General features: G+C 44.1%; 1 protein-coding gene across 1 annotated transcript in view; it reads right to left on the bottom strand.

Moving 5' to 3' along the window:
* Positions 1–25,514, bottom strand: part of LOC139345239 (arf-GAP with Rho-GAP domain, ANK repeat and PH domain-containing protein 1) — a 28,936-nt gene extending 3,422 nt beyond the window's left edge. The window contains exons 1-24 of the mRNA XM_070983799.1: positions 25,318–25,514; positions 23,747–23,832; positions 21,926–21,984; positions 18,830–19,303; positions 17,601–17,699; positions 17,311–17,503; positions 17,081–17,185; positions 14,854–14,958; positions 14,689–14,749; positions 14,196–14,316; positions 13,135–13,399; positions 12,548–12,747; positions 11,464–11,549; positions 11,196–11,378; positions 10,576–10,644; positions 10,332–10,431; positions 10,053–10,109; positions 8,705–8,831; positions 4,644–4,743; positions 3,738–3,939; positions 2,977–3,022; positions 2,333–2,514; positions 1,899–2,108; positions 1,593–1,698 (exon numbers count right to left, since the gene is read on the bottom strand). Coding sequence (XP_070839900.1) covers positions 1,593–1,698; positions 1,899–2,108; positions 2,333–2,514; positions 2,977–3,022; positions 3,738–3,939; positions 4,644–4,743; positions 8,705–8,831; positions 10,053–10,109; positions 10,332–10,431; positions 10,576–10,644; positions 11,196–11,378; positions 11,464–11,549; positions 12,548–12,747; positions 13,135–13,399; positions 14,196–14,316; positions 14,689–14,749; positions 14,854–14,958; positions 17,081–17,185; positions 17,311–17,503; positions 17,601–17,699; positions 18,830–19,303; positions 21,926–21,984; positions 23,747–23,832 — 3,236 coding nt within the window. The 5' untranslated portion in view covers positions 25,318–25,514. The remainder of the gene's footprint in view (positions 1–1,592; positions 1,699–1,898; positions 2,109–2,332; positions 2,515–2,976; positions 3,023–3,737; positions 3,940–4,643; positions 4,744–8,704; positions 8,832–10,052; positions 10,110–10,331; positions 10,432–10,575; positions 10,645–11,195; positions 11,379–11,463; positions 11,550–12,547; positions 12,748–13,134; positions 13,400–14,195; positions 14,317–14,688; positions 14,750–14,853; positions 14,959–17,080; positions 17,186–17,310; positions 17,504–17,600; positions 17,700–18,829; positions 19,304–21,925; positions 21,985–23,746; positions 23,833–25,317) is intronic.
* Positions 25,515–27,500: the final 1,986 nt, after the last annotated feature.

Here is a 27,500-nt window from a genome sequence, read left to right as displayed (position 1 = left end):
CATCTTAAACCAAACTCAGCTCAAACTAAACTCAGCTCAAACTAAACTCAGCTTAAACTAAACTCATCTTAAACCAAACTCAGCTCAAACCAAACTCAGCTCAAACTAAACTCAGCTTTAACTAAACTCAGCTTTAACTAAACTCAGCTCAAACTAAACTCATCTTAAACCAAACTCAGCTCAAACTAAACTCAGCTCAAACTAAACTCAGCTTAAACTAAACTCATCTTAAACCAAACTCAGCTTAAACTAAACTCAGCTCAAACTAAACTCAGCTTTAACTAAACTCAGCTCAAACTAAAGTCAGCTTAAACTAAACTCATCTTAAACCAAACTCAGCTTAAACTAAACTCATCTTAAACCAAACTCAGCTCAAACTAAACTCAGCTTTAACTAAACTCAGCTTAAACTAAACTCAGATTTAACTAAACTCAGCTCAAACTAAACTCAGCTTTAACTAAACTCAGCTCAAACTAAAGTCAGCTTAAACTAAACTCAGCTCTAACTAAACTCAGCTTAAACTAAACTCAGCTCAAACTAAACTCAGCTTTAACTAAACTCAGCTCAAACTAAAGTCAGCTTAAACTAAACTCAGCTCAAACTAAACTCAGCTTTAACTAAACTCAGCTTAAACTAAACTCAGATTCAACTAAACTCAGCTCAAACTAAACTCAGCTTTAACTAAACTCAGCTCAAACTAAAGTCAGCTTAAACTAAACTCAGCTCTAACTAAACTCAGCTTTAACTAAACTCAGCTTAAACTAAACTCAGCTCAAACTAAACTCAGCTCTAACTAAACTCAGCTTAAACTAAACTCAGCTCAAACTAAACTCAGCTCAAACTAAACTCAGATTTAACTAAACTCAGCTTAAACTAAACTCAGCTTAAACTAAACTCAGCTCAAACTAAACTCAGCTCTAACTAAACTCAGCTTAAACTAAACTCAGCTCAAACTAAACTCAGCTTTAACTAAACTCAGCTCAAACTAAAGTCAGCTTAAACTAAACTCAGCTCAAACTAAACTCAGCTTTAACTAAACTCAGCTCTAACTAAACTCAGCTTTAACTAAACTCAGCTTAAACTAAACTCAGCTCAAACTAAACTCGGCTGAGTAGGAAACACTAACGATTCAAACTTAAACATCTTATTACGTCACGTTAATGGTGTTTCATGTAAATGAAATGTCTTTGAGTGATATTTGCTCACAGTGTGGCCAAAGCTCAGTTGTAGATTCTTCAGTTTCTCTTTAATTAGTTTAGTAAAAAAACATCAGTGTCATGTGATAAATGTGTAGTTCAACTCAACTAAACAAAGAGTGGTACTGTGTGTGCATGTGTGTGCGCATGTGTGCGTGTGTGTGTGCGTGCGTGTGTGTGCGTGTGTGCGTGCGTGTGCGTGTGTGTGCGTGTGTGTGCGCGTGTGTGTGCGTATGTGTGTGTGTGTGTGTGTGCGTGTGTGTGCGTGTGTGTGCGCGTGTGTGTGCGTATGTGTGTGTGTGTGTGTGTGCGCGTGTGTGTGTGTGCGTGTGTGTGTGTGTGTGTGTGTGTGTGTGTGTGTGTGTGCGTGCGTGTGTGTGCGTGTGTGTGTGTTACATGTAGAAGTGTCCAAACAGTGCGTTCAGTGTTGCTCGGTTGTCGTCTGGAAGTTGTCGTAGGAGCCGACGGTAGGCTGAAAACCTGGAACGTTCATCTGAAATCACTGAGAGAAAATATAGTTTTAGAGGGAGAACTACTGCAATATTACTACTGCTGCTCCTCCACATACTTCCACTGCTGCTTATAAATGATCTATTACGACAGTGAGTACACAAATAGTACTGCAGTGGCACTGCAGTAGTACTACGATGCTGTGCAGTTCATGTTCTTCCTTCATCAGAAGTCTGAATGTGGCTGACGAACCTGCAGCCTGCAGCCACTGCTGTCGCCCTCTCTCAGGGATTAAACTTTCACGCTGGCGGACATATTGTTTGAGGGCGGAGCCAACATCCAAAACACCCTGCTCGTCATTTTCCAGAGGGGCGGAGCTAGGTGATGTCATCAGGGCCTCTACCAATCGGTTGACTTTTACAACAACACCACAGCGCCGGTACACACCCTCCACCTTCAGACCTGAGAGAGAGAAAGAGAGAGACAGACAGTCAGACAGACAGATGGACAGATGGACAGATGGACAGACAGATGGACAGTCAGACAGATGGACAGTCAGACAGACAGATGGACAGACAGACAGATGGACAGACAGACAGACAGACAGACTCAGGCAGACTCTCCCATGATGCTCTGCTGTCCTGTCAGCTCTGTCTCTGTGGTGGAGGTGAAGGGCGTAAACTGACCGTAGGTTGTGATGTGGGAGATGCAGCGTTCGATGGCCGGTGGAACGGAACCCCTCGACAGCATGTCCTCGACAGGGTACAGAGACTGATGTGGAGCTGCTCTCTGATTGGTCAGAGCTCTCTGCAAGTAGTTGAACCAGGACTGACAGCTGTTCTGCTCCTTGAAACGGATCGAGGCTCTCCTGAGGAGAGAAACAGGGCGTGGTGAGCTCCGTGAGGATCTGGTCTGGTCCGAGGGTCCTGTTTGTCCCCTGGTGTGTCTGTCTGTGTCTCAGCCTGATCAGGGCTGAGGACTTGTGGAAGGCTCAGGCTGACCAATAAGCTCCAGTGTAGTCCTCTGTGCCTGCTGGCCGCCTTGTGCTTTTCTTTGTTTCTTATCTCACTCCTTGCGAGTGCACCTTTCTTCACCTTTACTGTTAATTCATCCTTTTCTGTCCAACTCTTGTGTGCGGTCTGCATTTTGATGCCAAGAAATATTGCATCCAAAGGCACAGCCTCACAAGTTCAGCCAATCAGAAGTCAGGAAATGTCAAAGTAAAAGTAAAGTAAACTGATTCATTTGTAATTGTAACAAATAGATCGATGACTGAAGGGGGAAATAAATGTTTTGTGTGTGTGTGTGTGCATGTGTGTGTGTGGCACACCTGTCTGCAGTCGCCATGGTGATGATGTTTTCCGATGTATTCATCTCTGAAGGACAAAGTCAAACCATGTTTGATGTTCAAACTTTCCTTTGTTTTCCACAGTAACAGAAACATCTGCGTCTGTAAACGCAGCCACAGAACAAACATGGCTGCTTTCTGTCTCCAAATGACGCTGTCCTCTGTCCATGTCACTCAGATCGGCCTCTTTAAAAGCCACTTCTGACTGTCCGACCACTTCTCGAGCTTCAAATATTGTATAAGAGCCTGGAGGCTCGTCAGCTGACACCTCCTGACATCAGCTTTAATTTACTGTATTTATCAGAATGATTGACTTCATGGACTCTCTCACAGCATGAATACAGATTGTCTTTATACAATTTGAGTTGGGAGGAAAGAGCAAAGCTGAAGGTTCCTTCAGGCTTCAATTTTTACAGATTTTCACTGAAAAACAAAATTTATTGAAAGAAGATCAGTTAATTTTTTTTCATCTGTTTTTCCTGCTTTAGAAAATGAACTTTAAATTAATTAAATTAGTGGAGAAGAAATAAAGAACTGGAACGATCAAAAGCTTGCTGGTGTGGTCACATGATGATTTGTTCCTTAAACACCTGGTCACCATACAGGTAACCTCAGCAGGTGTCAGCTGAGTCAGAGAGGAAACCGATGAGGAACAAAAGTTTAACTTCATCAGGAGAACAGAGAACAGCTCCAACACCTTCCAGCAGATGGAGACAGAGGGAAATGAAGAAAAAAAGTGTTACCGTGGTGACTGAGCGCGCTCAGTTCCATCCTCAGAGTCTGCTGTGTCTGTTTGTCGATGGGATGAACACTGACACCGTCCTCCCACAGCAACAACCAGGCGTCGAAATTACACGAGGCCCCGCCCACTTCAATGACAAACACTTTGCTGACAGCCGAAGCCCCGCCCACCTCTGCATAGGACACCCCACCTGGGAGAATCACCTGGAAACATGAGCACAAGTTACACTGGAAAGTACAACAGAAGTAACACGAAAAACTACGACTCAGGTTATAGTCAGAACCGGAACTGATATTACGGTCATGACAAGAGTACTCACAGTGCTGAAATGGACCTGCCCTGAAATAACCTGAGCACAGAGTCTGAGCACAGACGCTGGACCGTCACTGCTGAGGCTGCATCCAGACCTCTATCGTCTGGACTTTGGTGAGGAGCCCTCAAAGTTCTCTCTTCTGATGTGATGGAACAAACACCTGGGCATGAATCCCTCTCTGCTCTTAAAGCAGTAGATATTCACCTGAGCTGCTTCACACAGCGATTCACAGATCCTGTGACGTCCACATGAGAGCCTCAGGTGAAGAGCGTCACACTGTGGGTTCATGGAAACCAGCTCTCACCTGTGACTCACAGCAGCACACCACAGCTCTGTTCTTATCCTGGCTGAGTCAAACCGCATCAATACGATGAAAACATACTCAAAAAGAAATACGGTGAATTAATATTTTAGTTATCATAGATTTGTTTACACTGTGACATTTAGGATCTGTGGAAATCTGTAGTTTTCCAAATGAAGGCTGGTGAAGTCTAAAGCTGAGCCTCACCACTTCATCCCGCCCATCTCTCCTCTCAGCTGAGCCTAAATCTGAGTCTGAGTCCCCCCCCCCCCCACACACACACACAGGTTTACCTTCAGTATATGAACCAGGTGACTCAGCAGCTCATCCTGGTTGTCAGCAGCACAGATCAGCTGATCGTTCAACGTCACCATCTCAAACTCATGCGCTGGTCTAAGAACACACAAACACATGGAAAACAGGAAGTGGAAATGGGACTGATAGTAGTACCAGTAGTATCAGGAAGGAATCTAATGAACTCCACTCCTTTGAAGGAGTTTGTGCCAATTTGCAGTGATGAGGCTTTTCCATGAGAGGGCGCTCATCAGTTCAAGCAGCTGTGACGTTTATTGAGCTCTCAGGCCTGCAGCCGCTCTGAGCTGCTGCTGATGTCGCAGTTCAACACCACCTCCACGAAACACTTCAAACCTGAAGGTCAGGCCACAAATCAAACTACCTCAAAGTACACGTTCTATTTTTAGTTCACTTCAGTGTCTGTTTGCTTCTCTGAATCAGCCTGAACGACATAAACTGCCTCCGTCGAGCTTTTAATCATCACGTTAGAAACGCCATCTTGTCCTGTTACGGACAAGAAAAGCTTTAAATGAGCAGGAGTGAGAGTATCAGCAGTACGAGTACTATTAGTATCAGCAGTACGAGTATCAGCAGTACGAGTACTATTAGTATCAGCAGTACGAGTATCAGCAGTACGAGTATCAGCAGTACGAGTATCAGTAGTATGAGTATCAGCAGTACGAGTATCAGCAGTACGAGTACTATTAGTATCAGTAGTATGAGTATCAGCAGTACGAGTATCAGTAGTATGAGTATCAGCAGTACGAGTATCAGTAGTATGAGTATCAGCAGTACGAGTATCAGTAGTATGAGTATTAGCAGTACGAGTATCAGCAGTACGAGTATCAGTAGTATGAGTATCAGCAGTATGAGTATCAGCAGTACGAGTATCAGTAGTACGAGTATCAGCAGTACGAGTATCAGCAGTACGAGTATCAGTAGTATGAGTATCAGCAGTATGAGTATCAGCAGTACGAGTATCAGTAGTATGAGTATCAGCAGTACGAGTATCAGCAGTATGAGTATCAGCAGTATGAGTATCAGCAGTACGAGTATCAGTAGTATGAGTATCAGCAGTACGAGTATCAGCAGTATGAGTACCAGTAGTATGAGTATCAGCAGTACGAGTATCAGTAGTACGAGTATCAGCAGTATGAGTATCAGCAGTACTAGTACTATTAGTATCAGCAGTATGAGTATCAGCAGTACGAGTATCAGCAGTACGAGTACTATTAGTATCAGCAGTATGAGTATCAGCAGTACGAGTATCAGCAGTACGAGTACTATTAGTATCAGTAGTATGAGTATCAGCAGTACGAGTATCAGTAGTATGAGTATCAGCAGTATGAGTATCAGCAGTACGAGTATCAGTAGTATGAGTATCAGCAGTATGAGTATCAGCAGTACGAGTATCAGTAGTATGAGTATCAGCAGTATGAGTATCAGTAGTATGAGTATCAGCAGTACAAGTACTATTAGTATCAGTAGTATGAGTATCAGCAGTACGAGTATCAGTAGTATGAGTATCAGCAGTACGAGTATCAGCAGTACGAGTATCAGCAGTACGAGTACTATTAGTATCAGTAGTATGAGTATCAGCAGTACGAGTATCAGTAGTATGAGTATCAGCAGTACGAGTATCAGTAGTATGAGTATTAGCAGTACGAGTATCAGCAGTACGAGTATCAGTAGTATGAGTATCAGCAGTATGAGTATCAGCAGTACGAGTATCAGTAGTATGAGTATCAGCAGTACGAGTATCAGCAGTATGAGTATCAGCAGTATGAGTATCAGCAGTATGAGTATCAGCAGTACGAGTATCAGTAGTATGAGTATCAGCAGTACGAGTATCAGTAGTATGAGTATCAGCAGTATGAGTATCAGCAGTACGAGTATCAGCAGTACGAGTACTATTAGTATCAGTAGTATGAGTATCAGCAGTACGAGTATCAGTAGTATGAGTATCAGCAGTATGAGTATCAGCAGTACGAGTATCAGTAGTATGAGTATCAGCAGTACGAGTATCAGTAGTATGAGTATCAGCAGTACGAGTATCAGCAGTACGAGTATCAGTAGTATGAGTATCAGCAGTACGAGTATCAGCAGTACGAGTATCAGTAGTACGAGTATCAGCAGTATGAGTATCAGCAGTATGAGTATCAGCAGTACGAGTATCAGTAGTACGAGTATCAGCAGTATGAGTATCAGCAGTACTAGTACTATTAGTATCAGCAGTATGAGTATCAGCAGTACGAGTATCAGCAGTACGAGTACTATTAGTATCAGCAGTATGAGTATCAGCAGTACGAGTATCGGCAGTACGAGTACTATTAGTATCAGTAGTATGAGTATCAGCAGTACGAGTATCAGTAGTATGAGTATCAGCAGTATGAGTATCAGCAGTACGAGTATCAGTAGTATGAGTATCAGCAGTATGAGTATCAGCAGTACGAGTATCAGTAGTATGAGTATCAGCAGTATGAGTATCAGTAGTATGAGTATCAGCAGTATGAGTATCAGCAGTACGAGTATCAGTAGTATGAGTATCAGCAGTACAAGTACTATTAGTATCAGTAGTATGAGTATCAGCAGTACGAGTATCAGTAGTATGAGTATCAGCAGTATGAGTATCAGCAGTACGAGTATCAGTAGTATGAGTATCAGCAGTACAAGTACTATTAGTATCAGTAGTATGAGTATCAGCAGTACGAGTATCAGTAGTATGAGTATCAGCAGTACGAGTATCAGTAGTATGAGTATCAGTAGTATGAGTATCAGCAGTATGAGTATCAGCAGTATGAGTATCAGCAGTACGAGTATCAGTAGTATGAGTATCAGCAGTACGAGTATCAGTAGTATGAGTATCAGCAGTACGAGTATCAGTAGTATGAGTATCAGCAGTATGAGTATCAGCAGTACGAGTACTATTAGTATCAGTAGTATGAGTATCAGCAGTACGAGTATCAGTAGTATGAGTATCAGCAGTATGAGTAGTATGAGTATCAGCAGTAGTAGTATCAGCAGTATGAGTAGTATGAGTATCAGCAGTAGTAGTATCAGCAGTATGAGTAGTATGAGTATCAGCAGTATGAATAGTATGAGTATCAGCAGTAGTAGTATCAGCAGTAGTAGTATCAACAGTATGAGTATCAGCAGTACGAGTAGTATGAGTATCAGCAGCATGAGTATCAGCAGCATGAGTATCAGCAGTATGAGTAGTATTAGTATCAGCAGTATGAGTATCAGCAGTATGAGTATCAGCAGCATGAGTATCAGCAGTACGAGTAGTATGAGTATCAGCAGCATGAGTATCAGCAGCATGAGTATCAGCAGTATGAGTAGTATTAGTATCAGCAGTATGAGTATCAGCAGTATGAGTATCAGCAGTATGAATAGTATGAGTATCAGCAGTAGTAGTATCAGCAGTATGAGTATCAGCAGTAGTAGTATCAGCAGTAGTAGTATCAGCAGTATGAGTATCAGCAGTACGAGTAGTATGAGTATCAGCAGCATGAGTAACAGCAGTAGTAGTATCAGCAGCATGAGTATCAGCAGTATGAGTAGTATTAGTATCAGCAGTATTAGTATCAGCAGTATGAGTATCAGCAGTATGAGTATCAGCAGTATGAGTAGTATTAGTATCAGCAGTATTAGTATCAGCAGTATGAGTATCAGCAGCATGAGTATCAGCAGTATGAGTAGTAGTAGTATCAGCAGTATTAGTATCAGCAGTATGAGTATCAGCAGTATGAGTAGTATTAGTATCAGCAGTATTAGTATCAGCAGTATTAGTATCAGCAGTATGAGTATCAGCAGTATGAGTATCAGCAGTATGAGTAGTATTAGTATCAGCAGTATTAGTATCAGCAGCATTAGTATCAGCAGTATGAGTATCAGCAGCATGAGTATCAGCAGTATGAGTAGTAGTAGTATCAGCAGTATTAGTATCAGCAGTATGAGTATCAGCAGTATGAGTAGTAGTAGTATCAGCAGTATTAGTATCAGCAGTATTAGTATCAGCAGTATGAGTATCAGCAGTATGAGTATCAGCAGTATTTACCCGTCTTTGAGGAAGACGGACAGAACCTCTCGCAGGTCGAGGACGTCACATGCTGCCGAGTCGTTTTCTAATGAGAAGAGAAAACGATCTTCTTCCAGTTTACCATGAAGCTCCTCCTCTTCCTCACCTGCACACACACAAACATTTAATCAGCTTTAAAGATCCGCTCCGATGAAGAGCTGACCTTTAACCTCGTTAACGTGTCCATAATAAGCAGTCAACGCCATGTCTGAGCGTCTCCGCCTCTGAGCTGCGGTTAGCCTGAATATTAGCCTGAGCGTTTGCCTGAACGTTAGCCTGAATATTAGCCTGAGCGTTAGCCTGAATATTAGCCTGAATATTAGCCTGAACGTTAGCCTGAATATTAGCCTGAGCGTTAGCCTGAATATTAGCCTGAATATTAGCCTGAACGTTAGCCTGAATATTAGCCTGAATATTAGCCTGAACGTTAGCCTGAACATTTGCCTGAATATTAGCCTGAACGTTAGCCTGAACATTTGCCTGAATATTAGCCTGAGCGTTAGCCTGAACATTTGCCTGAATATTAGCCTGAGCGTTAGCCTGAACATTAGCCTGAATATTAGCCTGAACGTTAGCCTGAACATTTGCCTGAATATTAGCCTGAACGTTAGCCTGAACATTTGCCTGAATATTAGCCTGAACGTTAGCCTGAACATTTGCCTGAATATTAGCCTGAACGTTAGCCTGAACATTTGCCTGAATATTAGCCTGAACGTTAGCCTGAACATTTGCCTGAATATTAGCCTGAGCGTTAGCCTGAACGTTAGCCTGAACGTCAGCTGATGGTTCACGCTGACTTGACAGATTCAGTGATCTGAAGTTGTTCCAGCAAACGTTCCTCAGAGCAGTTTGTCAGATAGTAAAGCTGCTGATGAGGTTTGTGTGTTCGATGAGAGCTGAAGCTACAGGTGGAGGAGTGGGCGGAGATAGAGGCGGGGACTGCTTAGACCTGCACACATGAAGGCAAAGGAGGTACATTGATGGCATGAAGGGAAATTTTTCATTTCAAAAACTTCTAAATGTATATTTTGAAAAACAGTTTTTAGGGTTTGATCAGTGACAGGAGAGGAAACGACGTCTCTGCGGGTCAAAGAAGCATGGAATGACATCAGGTTTTGCCTACGGTGGCCTTTTGGTTCAAAAGACTACATTTCAGAAAATGAATGAATTCAAAAGCAGCAGGTTCAAATGTGATTCATGAAGACTGAATAAAAACATTTAACAGTAAAGTTCATTTTCTGACAAACTTGTTGGTAATTGTTCAAATTTCTGGTATTTTTCAGTATTTGCTGGCTCATTCTAAATTCATCCAGGTGATTCATCCTACCTGTGGGGGCAAAGTCAGGTCTTCTACTGGCTGACTGTGGCAGGTAAGGCGGGACCTCTGAATAAAAACAGAAAAAACAGACCTCAGTAAAGAATCACATCCATGTGATGCAAATAAATGTCAGTGACCACACCCACCAGTGATGTCACAGTGTAACGGAGTACACATGGACATCACTGCAGTGAGATCAAAAAGTCCAGGTTTGTGTTACCTGTGTGTGTGTGTGTGTGTGTGTGTGTGTGTGTGTGTGTGTGTGTGTGTGTGTTACTTGTGCATTACCTGTGTACTCGTTGGCTCGCAGCAGCTCAGTCTGTAGAGCCTGACCCGCCCTCTCAGCCAGCAAGATGGGGGAGGGGCTTTGAGGGTCTGACTGACACACCTGCACACAGGTAACATCACTCACATACAGGATGCAATGAATTCAATGAGAAACACACAGACAGACAGACAGACAGACAGACAGACAGACAGACAGACAGACAGACAGACAGACAGACAGACAGACGCTGTAAAACCATCAGACCTTTGCTCCTGAGCAGATCAGAGACATCGTTTCCTCAATGTCGACTCCACAAACCACCTGACGCAGCCTCTGAAACACACACATCACACACTCTCACACACCTGTACAGGTGATTGTCTGTTCACGTGGTTGTGTTTCCGTGTTAAATGTCGTGGTCACTGAGGATAGACCTTGCTAGAAAACTTTATATATTTATGTATCAAATATATTCGTACATGTTATGAAAAAATTTCTTTACATTATTAAAGCTGTGTACAATATGAAGTATAAATACATCATTTATTGTTCAGGGAGGACGGACAGTCCTGGGTTCTCATTGGTTTTACAGAACATCTGAACAGAAAATGATGTTGTCACTGAAGATATGGAGGTAAACACAGTCTTTCATGTTCTTCATTTAGACATCAATCATTTGAAACAAACCTTCGATCTGTATTCTGGATGAATGGATGTCTAATTGATGTTAGTATTAATGTGTTCATATCGCACACGTCAGCATTTAGCTTGTGTGTGAAAGCTGATGTGTTTTCTACAGTCTGAGCTACACGTGATAAGTATGCACATATGTGATGAACGTGTCGTGTACACACGCTTTGTATATGAGTGAAGGCGAGTCAGACCTGATCCATCAGAGTGTGCGAGGGGGCCAGAGCGTGGACTCGTCTGTAGCGCCCCCTGCTGTACTTATCCTGGATGAACGTGGACCTCTCCTCATCAGAAGACTCCGGACGCAGCTGCTCCCCTGCCGGCACCGACGCAGCCCACACCTGGTTGGCCAGCCGGTTACCGTAACTCACAAACAGCTGGGAGCAGACAAGGTTAAAGGTCATGGATGAGCGGGTCAGTCCGTCCTCTCTCACAAGTGTCAGTGGTTCAGTTCCTCCTCACCTGAATCAGCGGTTCAGTCCAGACCTTGTTGTCCATCTTCAGACTGCGTACCTTCGACAGGTTGCTACCCAGAGCTCGATGCTGACCTGAAAACAGACACTGTTAGCGTTCTTCCTTTCAACAGACCTGCTCATTAGCACTCCACACGTCCACGTTTATCTTTGAGAGAACAATCAGGTTTGGTTGTCCTGCCTTCACAGGAGTATCGGGTACCTGTCTGCAGGTGGTTTAGATGACTGCTCATCTCAAAAAGCCCATTTGTCGTCTGGAGTTCCTCAAGGACTAATTCAAGGCCACTTATTTTTCAGTTTTACACCTTATTTGCGTGTCACAATTTAAGATCCGCCTCCTTTAACCCAGATTTTTGTGATGCATTCAGGTACCACTCGACATTTAAAGCCCAGATTTCCATTTTAATGGCAGACATGATGATGATGGATGCCAGACAGACAGACAGGCAGGCAGACAGGCAGACAGGCAGACAGGCAGATAGATGGACAGACAGATGGACAGGCAGATGGACAGACAGACAGATGGACAGACAGGCAGGCAGACAGACGGACAGATGGACAGACAGACAGACAGACAGACAGACAGACAGACAGACAGACAGACAGACAGACAGACAGGCAGACAGGCAGACAGACAGATGGACAGACAGACAGAAGGATGGACAGACAGGCAGACAGACAGACAGACAGACAGACAGACAGACAGACAGACAGACAGACAGACAGGCAGGCAGACAGACAGATGGACAGACAGACAGACAGACAGGCAGGCAGGCAGGCAGGCAGACAGACAGACAGACAGACAGACAGACAGACAGACAGACAGGCAGGCAGGCAGGCAGGCAGGCAGGCAGGCAGACAGACAGACAGACAGACAGACAGACAGACAGGCAGGCAGGCAGGCAGGCAGACAGACAGACAGACAGACAGACAGACAGACAGACAGACAGACAGACAGGCAGTAGCAGTAGTTATTTTCATTTGAAGTAATAAGTTACTTTGCAGTGTTACTGTCTATGTGGAGGCCTGTTCTGTACCTTACATTACTGGTTACATTTTCACTCCTCTGTTACCTGCACAGGCCTGACAGATGACCAGCAGCAGGTTGACCGATGCCCACTCGGGGTTTGCCGAACCACAGTCGCCACACACTTTATTGTCAGGGTTTTCCCATAGACGCAGCGCCACCTGGCTGCAAGACAGAGCGCTGCGAATGGATGAGGACAGGCTGTCCAACCAAACAGACAGATCCTTTGACGAATCAACAGACAGGCTGAAGGCAAGGGGTGGGGCCACAAAGATACAGGGGACAGAGCCAAAAAGGTGAAAAGAGGAAAGAAGACAAATGAAAGAATGTGAGGACAACATCACTTCAATGAAGGACAGAAACAGACGGACGGACAGACAGACAGAGGTTAAGACAGACAGGTGGTCAGTCAGACAGACGTGAAGACAGACAGACAGACAGACAGACAGACAGACAGACAGACAGACAGACAGACGTGAAGACAGACAGACAGACAGACGTGAAGACAGACAGGCAGACAGACAGACAGACAGACAGACAGACAGACAGACAGACGTGAAGACAGACAGACAGACAGACGTGAAGACAGACAGACAGACAGACAGACAGACAGACAGACAGACAGGTGTGTACTTGAAGCTCCTGTATGGAGTGATGAGTGTAAATGAGTGTTTTCCTGTCGATTTGACCGTGGCCACATTCAGGGGGACAGAGAAGGAGGCAATGCCAAGCTGGAAACCCTCCTTGTTGGGATAGATCCACAGGTCGTGACCCCAGACAGCGGCATAGGCCCGGCTCCGTGGCTCCTTGATGGTGATTTGTCCGTGAAGTTCTGGGGGGGTGGGGCTAGGCTGGCCTCGAGATGCCAGCAGGGATGTGACCCAGCCATCATGAACCTCTTAGAAATAAAAAACCCATGAAGAAGAATCATCAGATAGCGCCGTATTAGACACAGTTTCAACCTTCACCATCTGTTGACTGAACTCCTGACAAGAAACAACACCACATCCCACTGATGCTAGCATCCCTGCACAGGATACCTGTGGCTTATCGAACCAATTAGAAAATCTCTCCAATAGCAGAGCACAATCAGCCTGATGCAGCTGAATACCTGAGAAGTAAATTCATGTGCCATGGAGTTTGCTAGTCAATCAATCAATCAATCAATCAATCAATCAATCAATCAATCAATCAATCTTTATTTATATAGCACTTTTCATACACAATGAAATGCAACACAAAGTGCTTTACAAGAGTTAAAAACAATATAAAAAAGACAGAAAAACATTAAAAACTCTCCCATCCTTCATATGTACTAACACACACCCTGAACTACACACACACACACACACACACACACACACACACACACACACACACACACACACACACACACACTCTCTCACCACAAATAGTAGGAAGGGTAACGAGTCTCCATTAGCACGGAGTGGAGTCCAGTAATGTGTGTTCAGGCAGAGCATGATGCCACAAATAGATGTAAATTTGGTTTGGGCGGTGTGCAGTGATGCGTGTGCTAAGTGCTTCTGCTTGAGTCAAAAATGTGGGTTTCATGAATCTGCCTCATTAACGTAGACAAGAGGAAACAGGAGAGACACTGGAGGGACATTATATGGAGAACTGAGTTCAGAGACAGTAAAGTACAGTCGAGTCCAGGAGAGTACAGCAGGTCTTACCATCATTATGAGCCATGAAGTCATAATGTTTTTTCCTGAAGTAAACTGAAAATCTTCTTTTGTCCTGTTTCTTCACGTTGGTGATACTGGAGACATGAAACAGCACCTCACTGAACCGGTCCTGATCAACAAACACACCCATCACTGTACTGACAGACAGACAGACAGACAGACAGACAGGCAGGCAGGCAGGCAGACAGGCAGGCAGGCAGACAGGCAGGCAGGCAGGCAGGCAGGCAGGCAGGCAGGCAGACAGGCAGGCAGGCAGACAGGCAGGCAGGCAGGCAGGCAGGCAGGCAGGCAGGCAGGCAGACAGGCAGGCAGGCAGGCAGGCAGGCAGACAGGCAGGCAGGCAGGCAGGCAGGCAGGCAGGCAGGCAGGCAGGCAGGCAGGCAGGCAGACAGGCAGACAGGCAGGCAGGCAGGCAGGTATAGGTAGGTAGGTATATATGATAGGTATATGGACAGAGACGGGTAGAGAGACACAGACTTACTGTGCGTTTTTTCCACAGAGACATCAGCTGTCCATCCAATGTCGCCCACAAAACGTTGTGCCTGCCACAGAAAGAAAACATGTCTGTTCGTCTGTGCCGCTATCATCCATCCATCCATGATGATGACGATGATGATGATGATGATGATAATGAAGGCAATGTTACCTGAAGCCCTTCCAGACGTCCAGCCAGCCGGAACGGACCACGGCACTCTGTGGAGCTGAACTCCCACTGCCCGTCTTCTTCCTGGACACTCGGATGGTCGCCGCTCTGCAGGACAAACACACTATAACAGACTGAAGGAATACAGAGTATCCGAAGAGTCAACTGAACTTGTTCACTTTGTGCCCCTTACAGAGCAGACGGTCATCCTACTTGCTGGAACGTGGATCCTGGATGCTTAAATTAACGACAGAAACAGGCGGTTATCAGCATACGTTTATCAATCAGTATTTCTCAGTACCGTGCAAGCATGACCTCCAAACAGCTGTGTCTGTGACTGGATCCCTGGACTCAGGACGGAGACAACATGGCAACATCTGTGAGCTGCATCGACTGTGAGCAACCGACTAAGAACTGCATCAAATATGTGAGATATATATCAAATATGTGCGTAATTCATCGACTCTGTAGCAGCCTCTGTACAAGGTGCTGAAACGGACAGACTTTTATACACAGGATCATATCGGCTGTTGAGCATCCTGGCACAGATCTGACTGCCATGCTGTACCAAAACAAGAATACAGAGATGAGTGCCAAGGTCAGCCTGCACAGGCAGGAAGCTTCACCAGACCCTCTGCTTCACATTACACAAGGCATCCAGAGGACATCTCTGTCCCAGTCAGGGGCCCAATGGCCCTTGTCCCCCTCTTCATCACATTCTCCAGGGATCCAACTTCCACAACAATCGCCAATCAAAGAGTTAGTTAAAACTGCTCCACTGAAGCTCAGTCAAATTGGTGAACTATTAAACAACAATAACCCCAGACATCAACACGCAAGTGTCTATCAGAAATGAGACAGACCCCATACCTTCCTTTAGCATACCAATGATCTTCAACAGTCAAACACATTGTGCCAATCACAGACCCTCTGCTTCCTGTGTCATTAATCTGAAATCTGTCAGTGTTCAACCACAGTCAGTCTCTTCTCCCGTCACAGAATCCCTACAGCTGAAATGATCTCCTGTAATATCAGATCATTGGCTAACAAATCCTTTTAAGAAGAGAAGAAGAAGAATCCTTTTATTGATCACACACAGGAAATGCAGAGTTACAGAGAAGAACTGCACACGCCATGCGTAAGTGAAAGTCTTTCTCCACATTTAACCCATCCTGGTCGACCTCCCTCTGTGGCAGACCAGGAGCGGTGGGCTGCCAGCCGACAGCGGTGCCTTCTTGTCACCGTTGGTCAGGTGGTGATCTTCTTGCATGTGGGGGTATTTTTTTAGTGGGGGTATTTTTACCCCAGGTGAACACAGGGAGAACATGCAAACTCCACACAGAAAGGCCCTTTTCCTCGAGCAGCAGGCATCAGTGGCGTGGTGGAGGACATGCCCCTGGCACCCACAGCGCCCCAGGTGGGAATTGAACCCGGGACCTTCTAGCTGTGAGGCGACAGTGTTACCACCGTGCCACTGTTCATGATGTGATAATCTGCTATCATGTTGTTCTCGATGGGATGATGACCATGGATGCTGGCTCAAAGCTCTCACTGGCTAGTAGCTTTTCACATCTCCAGACATCAGAACAAATTTGAGTTTGACAAATCTACAACTAATCCAAAATCTAAATGGTTAACTTCTTGTCTATAAGTAAATTTTGGGACACTATGACAAGTGTAAGCTGGAAACCTCCCAGTACCCCCAGTCCATCACAAATGTTTTAATGAGAACTAGATATTGTGTTCAGAGATGGTGCTCCATTCATTCATGTGAAAGCTGCTCACTGGGATGCAGATGCTGAAAAGCCTCTCTTGACTTCATCATTCTTTTGTGTTTTGGGCCCATAGAGCATGCTCAGTAGAGACGTCCTGTAGCAAGCCAACTGACTTCCTGTTAGCTCCTCTCACACATGATTGGGATTTCATTATTAGCTCTTGTGGATGATGTGTGTGTAAAAATGTGTTTTGGGCCAGCGTGGATCACATGATGCTGCTGGAAGTGCGTTCACGGTGCTGAAATGACCTCACAGCTCACCACTGTTTGTGGGACGGTGCAGTCCAAACACAAGTAAAATCCCAGAGCATGTTGGGTAAAAAGGACAGAGGAAGAACTTCAGACTGTTTAGTGTGTTCTTTTTAGATCTGGACGTTGAATGTGACTGATGACGTTTCACAAGAACAGACAAGAATACAGACTGCCAAAGACGTGTGTCTGTGTGTGCACGTGTACCTCGGAGTCTTCTGTTTCAAAAGCTTTCCTGATTGGCCAGGAGGAGGAGGGCGGGGTGGGGCTGGCCGGGTAGGGATCAGACGACTAGAAGGATTCAACAGAATGCTGAAAAACATCATCACATCAGAGCTGTGTTAGCAGCAGTGGAGGATGCAGTCTTAGCATTACTATTTTTAGTAGTGCTAGTAGTTATTAGTACAGTATAGTACTGTATTGTACTGTATACATACTTGGTATTTGAAGACAGGTTAGAAACAAGATCTCCTTCCATTGGTCCATCACCGCCAGAGGGGACGGAGCTAGCTTCTGTATCTTCCTCCTCATTGGATGAGTCAGTGTCAGCTTCCTCTTGACTCGCCCAACAAGCCAACACGGTGCCGTACGGGGTCTCTCCTTTGATGGTGTGTGGAGACGGGCTTAAAACTGGGACCGGAACAAACACAGAGAATCAGACTGGCAGGAGTGTCAAACCCAGGATGAGAGCGACTGAAGAGACAGCAGGTTTAAACTCCTTCAGTACCTTCCTCCGTTGCCTCAGCAGAATCCTCCAGCGGAGGTAATGTGACTCCTGCATTCTGGTCTAATGTTGACATCACCAGCTGTGACAATGCCCCAACATCTGGACACACAAACACAGAAAACTTTTTTCAGCCAATCAGGAAGCAGACTCTGTTTATTGGACCTGTAGAGCCATGAGTGTGTGAATCTTCTGAAACAGTTGAAAACAGATCAGAGAGCTGTTTCTGTGTCCATTTCAAATGCTCCTCCCAGTGAGCTGAATCGATCAGTCTGTGCATGATTTGAGATTAGTAAACCTCTGGTTACCCATAAGACCGTTCTCTAAGCAGGTCTGCTGAGATGTTTGTCAGAGGGAAATATTTACAGAGCAAAACATTTGGGCCCCCCATTAGAGCCCCCCTACCTGCTGCCAGTTGAGCACTGACTGTGTACTACAAGCCTGTATTAAATCCAGAACTCAGTCTCATCTTTTCTCAGGCACCAATAAGTCCTCCTGCTGGGTTTCTACATGTTCCAGATTTACTGTGTGCCAGGAAGAAAGAGGGAACATGTAGGACGTAAAGCAAGTCCAGATGCTTTAACTGATGCACACTAAGAACTCTACTTACTTACTTATTCTGAGTACTTACAGTAGTGCTGAGTACTTCACAGACGTGCTTAAAAGACTTAAAAGAGGAATGAATATATTTTTCCACTCAATGTACTATATGTGGACTGAGATCCTGCAGACTGACAGAAGTCTGAGCTCTGCATTTTAATTTGACAGTATTGATGTGATCTGAGCTGCAGTTTAACTTCACAGTTCATCAGTACTGACAGACAGCTGGAAGACTGGATGAAACTGTATGATGCTTCTGATGGCACTGGTTTTATAGACAGCAGTGGGTGTTGAGTTGTGTATCCTCACATGAAGTCTGTGTATATTTCCGAATTCAAATATTATTCATTGGGTTGCTGTTTGTATTTTTTTCAGCTCTTTTGATTTTGTTTGAGACCGTTAACATTGACATGCCGTCCCTTGAACAAATGAAAGCTTGAAAACGGCACTGGTTTAACCCCGTTTACTTTAAATGAGCCTGCCTTACTGAAATAAACCTGGTTTAACTGCTAATCTGCTGCAAGGAGCACCCTTAAACCTGACAAACATGAGATAAACAAAGCCAGACAAAATCATTTGCTGGCCTCTGTTCAGACTGATCAGCTGATTGAAGGATTGACTGAGTGTTGTACCTGTGTGAGTGTCTCCGATCCTCTGCAGTGAGGAGGGCTGGGCTGACGGGCTGCCTGGGGTTGTCATGGACCTTACAGCAGGGTTAGCCACACCGCTAACAATGCCTGCTAAACTGGGTATGTTAGCTAACGAGCTAACAATGCTATCTAAGCTAACAGCTCCTGTGTTAGCAGCAGATACAGGTGTGGTGGTGGAGGCAGAGGTGTTAGAAGTAGCTGGGTTAGCCACAGTGCTAGCAGCTCCTGCCAAGCTAGGTATGTGAGCAGCGATGTTGTTAGCCATGCTGTCTATTGAAGGGGGGGCTGAGGGAGCCGGTGGGGTAGGTGCAGTCGGGGCCAAGCCACCGATGGAGGCAGCGACTCCAGCCAAAGATGGGATGTTGGTGGTGATGATGTCAGTGACGCTGGCCAGAGTCGGGATCATGACACCATTGTCAGACCCATGGAGAGGAGGAAGAGGAGGAGCATCTTCACCTGAGGAGGAGGACACAGTGACATCATGTTACCTGTCAATCAAACAAACATCTCTGCAACCAGCTACAGTTCCTCTGTTGTCAAACTCACCATTCGGGTCAGGTTTTACTCAATAAAAGTTTAACTTTAATCCTTGAGGATTCAAATGAGTTTTTTTCCATGATGACTCCTAAACATCTTATTTTCATTCAAACAAGTCAAACTGGGATTGAACTGCACTCATTCCTACTGTTGACAAGAACAGAGACAATCCTTGGTTTTCCGAAGGACTTGTTTAATTTATCCCCTCGAGAAATACACAATGGTTCCTTGTGAGGAAGACGTTTCTGATTTTCTTTGTTGCTCCAGAACGCTGCAGCACGTGTTCTGACAAAAACCAGGAAGCGAGATCATATTTCTCCAATACTCGCCGCTCTGCACTGGCTCCCTGTAAAGTTTAGAATAGAGTTTAAAATTCTCCTCCTTACTTACAAAGCCATAAATGGTCAGGCACCTTCTTATCTTAAAGAGCTCATAGTACCTTATTGCCCTACTCCAACACTGCGTTCCCAGAATGCATTTCTACTTATGGTTCCTAAAGTCTCAAAAAGCAGAACAGGAGTCAGAGCATTTAGCTATCAAGCTCCTCTCCTGTGGAACCATCTTCAGTCTTTGTCCGGGAGGCAGACACTGTCTCTACATTTAAGAGTCGTCTTAAAACTTTCCTTTTTGATAAAGCTTATAGTTAGGGCTGGCTCAGGCTGGTCCTGGACCAGCCCCTAGTTATGCTGCTATAGGATTAGACTGTCGGGGGACCTCCAAAGATACACCGAGCTCCTCTGTCCTTCTGTCCCTCTCCATCCGCACGCTCTCATGTCCTACCACAGCGTCTTACTAACTTAGCTCCTTCCCCGGAGTCTCTGTGCTTTGTCGTCTTGCAGGTTCCCATGGACAGTGTCTGAATCTGGATTGTGGATTTCAGCTGCGTCTCCTGCCTTGGCCCTGCCTGACATCCACTGCAACTGCTACTGCTGTTATTACATCCCTCTCTTGCTCTTCCTCTCTCACCCAGCCGGTGGAGGCAGATGGCCGCCCACCCAGAGTCTGGTTCAGTCTGAGGTTTCTGCCTGTTAAAGGAAGTTTTTCCTCGCCGCTGTCGCCAAGTGCTGCTCATGAGGGAATTGTTGGTTCTCTGTAGATAAAGAGTTTGGTCTGTAGCAGCTCTATATGGAAAGTGTCCTGAGACAACTTCTGTTGTGATTTGGCGCTATACAAATAAAATTGAATGGAATTGAATTGAAAAATTGAACAGAAAATTGGAAATGTTTCCATCACAGACAAACGTGATGTGCTAAATGCCTTTAAGGGTCATTTTGAGAGGGCAGGTCTTATTTTTGATCAGCAGTCCCTCAATCCCAGTAGACTGTTTAGAAATAAATACTTCTATCTTAATTAATCTTAATTAATCTTACTTAAATATTATCAAATACTCGAAATAACCCCAAAAAGGCACCCAGGCCCACCAGCTAAAAGCTGCTGCACTGGTCATAACAGAGCCCATCACCCACATTTCAACATGTCAGTTGGTCTTCATCAGGTTGCAGACACTGCAGGAAGGAAGTTTATGCCACACTTCTATTTAAAGCTGGTGACCAGTCTGAGGTGAATAATCATTGTCGTCACCCCACTGAAATCACATGAAGATTCACACAGTTAAATGACATGCAGTCCTCTTTCAGATCAAGGCGCTGCGCTCCTTCGCACCTCGCATGGCCTCACTTGTAAAAGAGGTTTTAATCTCAATGTGGCTTCCTAGGTAAAAAAAAGTGTATGTGTTTACTTGTTTTAGGAGAGTAGAGGGACTGACATTACAGACAAAAAGCCTTGATAAGAAGATTTTTACAGTCCAGACTTCTGTGGAAACCTATGACCGTGGAGACACTACAGACACGTGGATGTGGACTCATGTCAGCGTAATCATCGACACAGACTGCGAAGGACTCTCTCTATTGACACTGGATGTGTTAAAGCAGCTGTGTGTCATGTTTGTGATGTGATGTTTAAAGTCTTTACATTCACCTGAGATTATATCATTATCAACCAGAAGACAAACTGGTTTGAGATAATCACCAGTCTGCTGGAACAAACCGGTTCGACAGTTCAGACTGAAAACATGCAGCAAAACGTCAGCAGAGAGTCACACGTCAGTCAGTCAGGCTGCTGTGATTAGAGCTGTATGAGAAAAGCTCGATATGAGTCATTTAAAATGTGATGAGCGTGAATGCCGCAGTGGAATACACGAGAATCACCTGGAGTAAAACCAAACTTCAGCCATGTTGAAACTATGATCAAAATGATTAAATGTGTAGGAGACAGAACGTCTGACTCACTGTGCCGTGACTGCTTTACTCTGAATTCAGTTACTTTCCGTCGAACCTGTTTGAAGTGTTTCTGTCTGTGATACAAAAAATGTCTGTTATGACGGTTGATGAAATCAGCTGCTGATGACGTCAGCAGTGACAGGTGGAAAGTTCCTGCTGATGTCACATGTTTCTCGTCCAATCAGAACTCCTCATCAAAGTCAGCTAACATGTCAGCAAAATTCTGTCAGAGGTTAAATAATGTGTGTGTGCATGTGTGTACCTGTGCTCAGGTGATCTCCGTCAGATAGAACTGGATTCAGATTTTCACCAATCACATTTCTGAAACACAAACATTCATTCTTTCAGTTTGTTTTTGGTTTTTATCTGGTAATCAAGTCTAAACACGCATGTGCAAATTTAGAGTTTTGTTGCATAGATCAGAAGGATTGCTTTGCAGATTTAAAGGGTTGTTTTTCATATATAGAGGTTAATTCTACAGATTTAAAGGTTTGGTCTGGTAATTTAAAGATTTGTTGTGTACATTTTTTCAAGATGGCACTACAAAAGTGGCAGCCTGTTGAAGCAGCTCTCTCTCCCCATTGAACTTTCTCTTTGTTTCTTGAACTAAGTGCATTTTTTAACACTTTAGAGTTTTTTCTAACTCGTCGTACCATGGACACATTGCCTTTGCCTCGCAGTGCTGACTCAATGCCAGAGGGAATGCCAGGAGTGTAGCATCGTGCCATTCTCTGAGACACGGCTAACTGCGCTAACTCCAGATGCGAAGGCTTTGTTGGATGGTTTTCAGATGATATGTGCGGACAGGACAAAGGTAACAGGAGGACTGCAGTGTTTGTTAATGATAGATTGTGTAACTCTGGACACACCACAATTAAAGAACAACTCTGCAGTGAGGACTTTGAGCTGTTAGCTGTTAGAGTGAGGCCATACTATCTCCTGAGGGAATTCTCCCATGTGATTGCGATGGCGATGTATATTCCCCCCTCTTCAAACACCGACACTGCCTGCGATGTCATCCACTCAGGCACAAACAGTCTGCAGACACAAACACCTCCATGCCCTCCTTCTTTAATCACCTCTGCCCTCCACTCCGCCCACATCCTCGCAATATGTTTCAAAAATACTTTTAAAATACTGAATTTATTCATAACCAAGGAGGCATATAACTGATCACCTCCTCCTCCCCTGTGAGGATCTGATCACAGCCTGCAGAAGCTCCTGTCTGTGGACAGACCTGTGGTTCAGGCAACCAGCTGCCACTCACACAGTGAAAAGATGGTCCAGCAAGGCTTTGAAGGACTGTTTTCATGCAGCTGTGCAGGAAGGACTTTGTGATGCTCATGGGGAGGGCACTGGCTGTGTAACACACTCTAAATTCTGTGTGGAGAATGTCATACCCACCAGGACTGTACGCTGTTTTTCAAATAAACCCTGGACTACTCTTGACATAAAGACTGTCCTCAAGGAAAAAAGAGTCTTCAGGTCATGAAACAAAGAGGAGCTGAGGAGGAGAATCAGGGAGTCAAACAGCTACATGAGGACGACAGAGGATCAGTGGAGTCTGGAGGGGTCTTCAGTATATTTGATCAGTCATCTGTCCCTCCCCATGCAGTGCTCCGTGCTGCCACCCCCATCATCTGAAGCTCCTGAATACTGCCTGACCCTCACCTATACCCCCCCTTTCCCACGACATCCAGGTCACAGCCACCCTGTACATCCGCTGCATTTCCTGTTCAATGTACCCCCCCACCCTCCAATCACCACCTCCAGCTCAAGGCTCCCCAAGTCCTGTGCAGACCATTTGTTCGAGATATTTGGAGACATTTTCAACCTGAGCCTAAAACTGGGGAGAGTGCTCCAGTGCTGGAAAACAATGGGTGTGGTGCCAAAGCCAAAGGCTCCAAAGACCAAGGACTTCAACACCTTCACCTTGCTTTTCCATATGCTTCGTACTATTACACAATCACCTTTGCTACTGCAGCCCTAACCCTTTCCCTGGTGCCGATTAAAAGAGGATCTTTTTTAAATGTGTTTTCTGTATATTTAAAGGTTTCTTCAGTAGATTTAAAGATGATATCACCTGTCCAAAGAGGAGGCGGAGCTCAGACTGTCCCTCATGTAACGAGATCGAGGCTTCGGGACAGGAGGTGGTGCAGGAGTAGTCATCTGGAGGACAAAACAGATTACTAAGCATTGTCTCGTAGCAACAGATGGCACATGGACTGAAAGCTGTAATTGATTAACATTTTCCTCTGCTAATCCAGCATCACTGTGTCTGTTTAATTCACCAATCACTGATGTTAGCTGCAGTGACAAATCAGCTCTTCTGACCAATTAAATCACCTGACAGGAGAAGCAGTCAGACACCCTGATGATCTGCTTCAGTCTGATGGCTGAAAACTGTTTGGAGTCATGACTGAATGTAATGTTTTCTGCATGTTGAACAACCCTCAAAGGATAAGTGTGATAGATAATGGATTCATGTATTTTGACATTCTATTTCTACTGAGAACTACTACTAACTGCCTCAGTGTTTGTTAGTGTTCACCAGAGGTGGAACTGAGCTGAATCTGCTTCAGTACATCGGTTCTCTTCGTTCATGTTTTTTGGGAAAAATGTGAAAAACTAAAGTAACGCACGGAACTGAACTCTAGACCAAAACCAGATCTTTCCTAAACAAGTCTCTGGATTCTGACTCACTGATTAACATCAGAGTCTCAGAATCCAGCTCATTAAAAAAAAACTGTCCTCTGCTCATCCAGTTTGTCCTCCAGTGGTGTCTCATCAAATCCAAACCAAATCTGATAATGTTTATGTTTTAAAACAATTGTCCAAGTTTCAGTCACATTCAGTATTTTTCAGTATCATCATTGCTGATCATTGATCTAGTGCTCAAAGGCAAAATGCTGGATATGTGGTCAAAATATGAAAACTTTCAATCTTAAAAATCTCTTTATCTGGTACACTGACAAAGAAATCAAGGTATGAGTCATGAACGAACACGCGACAGCGTCCCGATACGACATCAACAGTTACTGCAGTTTATCTGGAGGTTTGAAGTGTTTTAGTCGATTCAATGAATTCTCACTTTCACCAAAAACACATCTGATCTTCATATTCAGACATATAAATCAAATGAAAGAAAATGGTAATATTCTTAAATACAGTATGTTGATTACATTACACCAATGTTAGAAATGTAAAATTCAACACAAAGATTGAATCCAATAAACTGAACAACTTTGACATTAAAGAGTGTTAAACAAGAACTTCATGATTCTTAATCTCCAAAACATCACACAGAAGAAACTCGCAGCTTCTCATTTAAACCCACAGAAGAAGAAAATGAAAGTTTCTCATTCAAACCCACAGAAGAAGAAAATGAAAGTTTCTCATTTAAACCCACAGAAGAAGAAAATGAAAGTTTCTCATTTAAACCCACAGAAGAAGAAAATGAAAGTTTCTCATTCAAACCCACAGAAGAAGAAAATGAAAGTTTCTCATTCAAACCCACAGAAGAAGAAAATGAAAGTTTCTCATTCAAACCCACAGAAGAAGAAAATGAAAGTTTCTCATTCAAACCCACAGAAGAAGAAGCTGATTTCACATCAGCCAAATGTTTCAGAAACTCAAACGTGGTCATTGTCTTACCGTGTTGTGAACTCCTCAGAACTGAAGCAAAACACCTGTTAACCTGTCTGGTTACCTGTTGATCTGTTCACCTGTCTGACTGGTTACCTGTCGATTTGTTCTGCTGTTCCTGGGTCAGTGAATATCTTGTGCCTGATTACGTAAAGTTCAGTTCTGTGTTTCTGCTTCTCGTGTTGACGTCCTGCTTCAAATCCACCTGCACTCATAAAAGCTGAAGGGTCACATGTATTCTCTCCAGGTAGGTGTGTGTTCCCCTCAGTGTGTGTCACTCTATCTTTATGAGGACCTGTGGATTTTATAGCTCTGTGTTAAAGAGTTAAACTGCATTGGTTTCAGGTATGTGCTGTTCACCTGAACCATGCAGTTGTCAGGAAACTGATCAGGTGTTTTAACTGTGAAATTTTTCCAGTGAGCTCAGTCAGTATCACCGGTTCAACCTGCTGTAGGAATGTAGGTGTGTGTGTGTGTGTGTGTGTGTGTGTGTGTGTGATTGTGTGTGTGTGTGTGTGTGCGTGTGCGCGTGTGTGTGTGTATGTGCGTGTGCATGTGTGTGCGTGTGTGTGTGTGCATGTGCGTGTGTGCGTATGTGTGTATGTGCGTGTGCATGTGTGCGTGCGTGTGTGCATGCATGCGTGTGTGTGTGTGCGTGCGTGCGTGTGTGTGTGTGTGTGTGTGTGTGTGTGAACTCTGACCTGTTCAAGTCGTGGTCAGCTTTATTTTTTAGGAACTGGTCATCAGCAGACTTTTACTGAATGACTTGAATGTTTGGAAATGTGTTATAAATGTATATATATGTGGATTTTCTCAGGCAGACAGTTTAGACTTTGTAATGTTGTTTTACTCTCAAAATACACTTAAAATTGAATTATAAATACATAAATAAAATTTTAAGAATTTCAGGGGAAATTGTGGGAAAAGTTCAGAATTTAAGAAATCAGGTTATCAAAGCATCTCATTCAGTCAAACATGGCGACATCTGCTGGTCAACTGCTGTTGTTACATTTCTATAATGATTCAATCTCAGACCTGATGATCGAACAGTCGAGATACAGAAAGTTTCAGAGTTTTATTGCTATTTTGTTCAGTGAAACCTGTTTTGTAATCTTGTCATCAGTCAGTAAGTCGTGTAGTGTCAGGAACATCAGAAACTATCTGCAGATAAATGGAGCATGTAAACCTGAGGAGGCCGAACAGGTGAGACCAAGTAACATACTTTCTCTTTCTTGCATCAGATGACCAAAAGGGCTATTGCCAGGATTTTAGAAATACCGAGATCATGAGTCCATGCCATTGAAAACTGGAGTCCCGAATATGGTCAGTTTTGAATGACTCTTTTTTTCTTATTGGACTGAAATTTTCACTGTCAGCAAACTGAGATGAGGAACACAGCTGCAGTATCTTTGAGGTTTTGTCCAAACATTCATTACTAAGGTCATCTCTTAACTCATTAAGGTCATCCAAACTTCAAGCCATAATCTAAAAGTGACACATGACATGACAGTAAAGCAATTAGTGTACAAAATATATGAAAGGAAAGGGAGAAGCTTTAGCTTAATAAATATATCAGCAACCCTGAACTCAACCACAGCATAAAAATGAAAGATAAAAAAACATCAGTGAGTTAAGATTCAACTACATGAAAAAGCAAAAGCAATTTGGAAATGTTGTTGGAAATTTTTCAGCAGCAGACTGACTTCTCTTTCAAACATGTGAACATATTTATCTCAGACTAAGGTTTTACATCCCGACGCGACCCTTCATCAGCACAAATGTTGGACCAGTTCTGGAACAGGCAACAACAGACAGTGTGACTGCAGCTGGTTGACTGTTGCTTCAAAGCTGCTGCCCTGCAGTTTAACTTCATTATAACGTGTTTCCCAGCCTCCTTATTGCCCAGAAGTATGGACGTCACATTTTGGAAGCATCTTGGTTAAAAGTTGGTGATCTCACCCCTCGAACACAGTTGCTGCTTCAGTTCCTGTGGTGTAACTCAGTTCCTTGTTTTCAGTGTGTAGGTCAGGTGGGACACAGTCTGTGTCATTCAAAGCATTGACCGAGCTTTCTTTGAGAGGTCAGCTGTATAACTGGAGGGCCCCTTATTATTGCCATTCTTAAATTATTGTAGATAATTTGCATCATCCAGATTAACAGCAGCATGTTGGTAAAGCCAGCCGTGTGCTCAA

Source organism: Chaetodon trifascialis, chromosome 16 (genome assembly GCF_039877785.1).
Source record: "Chaetodon trifascialis isolate fChaTrf1 chromosome 16, fChaTrf1.hap1, whole genome shotgun sequence".
In the NCBI taxonomy this organism is placed as follows: Eukaryota; Metazoa; Chordata; class Actinopteri; order Chaetodontiformes; family Chaetodontidae; genus Chaetodon; species Chaetodon trifascialis.
This window is presented reverse-complemented; position numbering and strand designations above follow the sequence as displayed.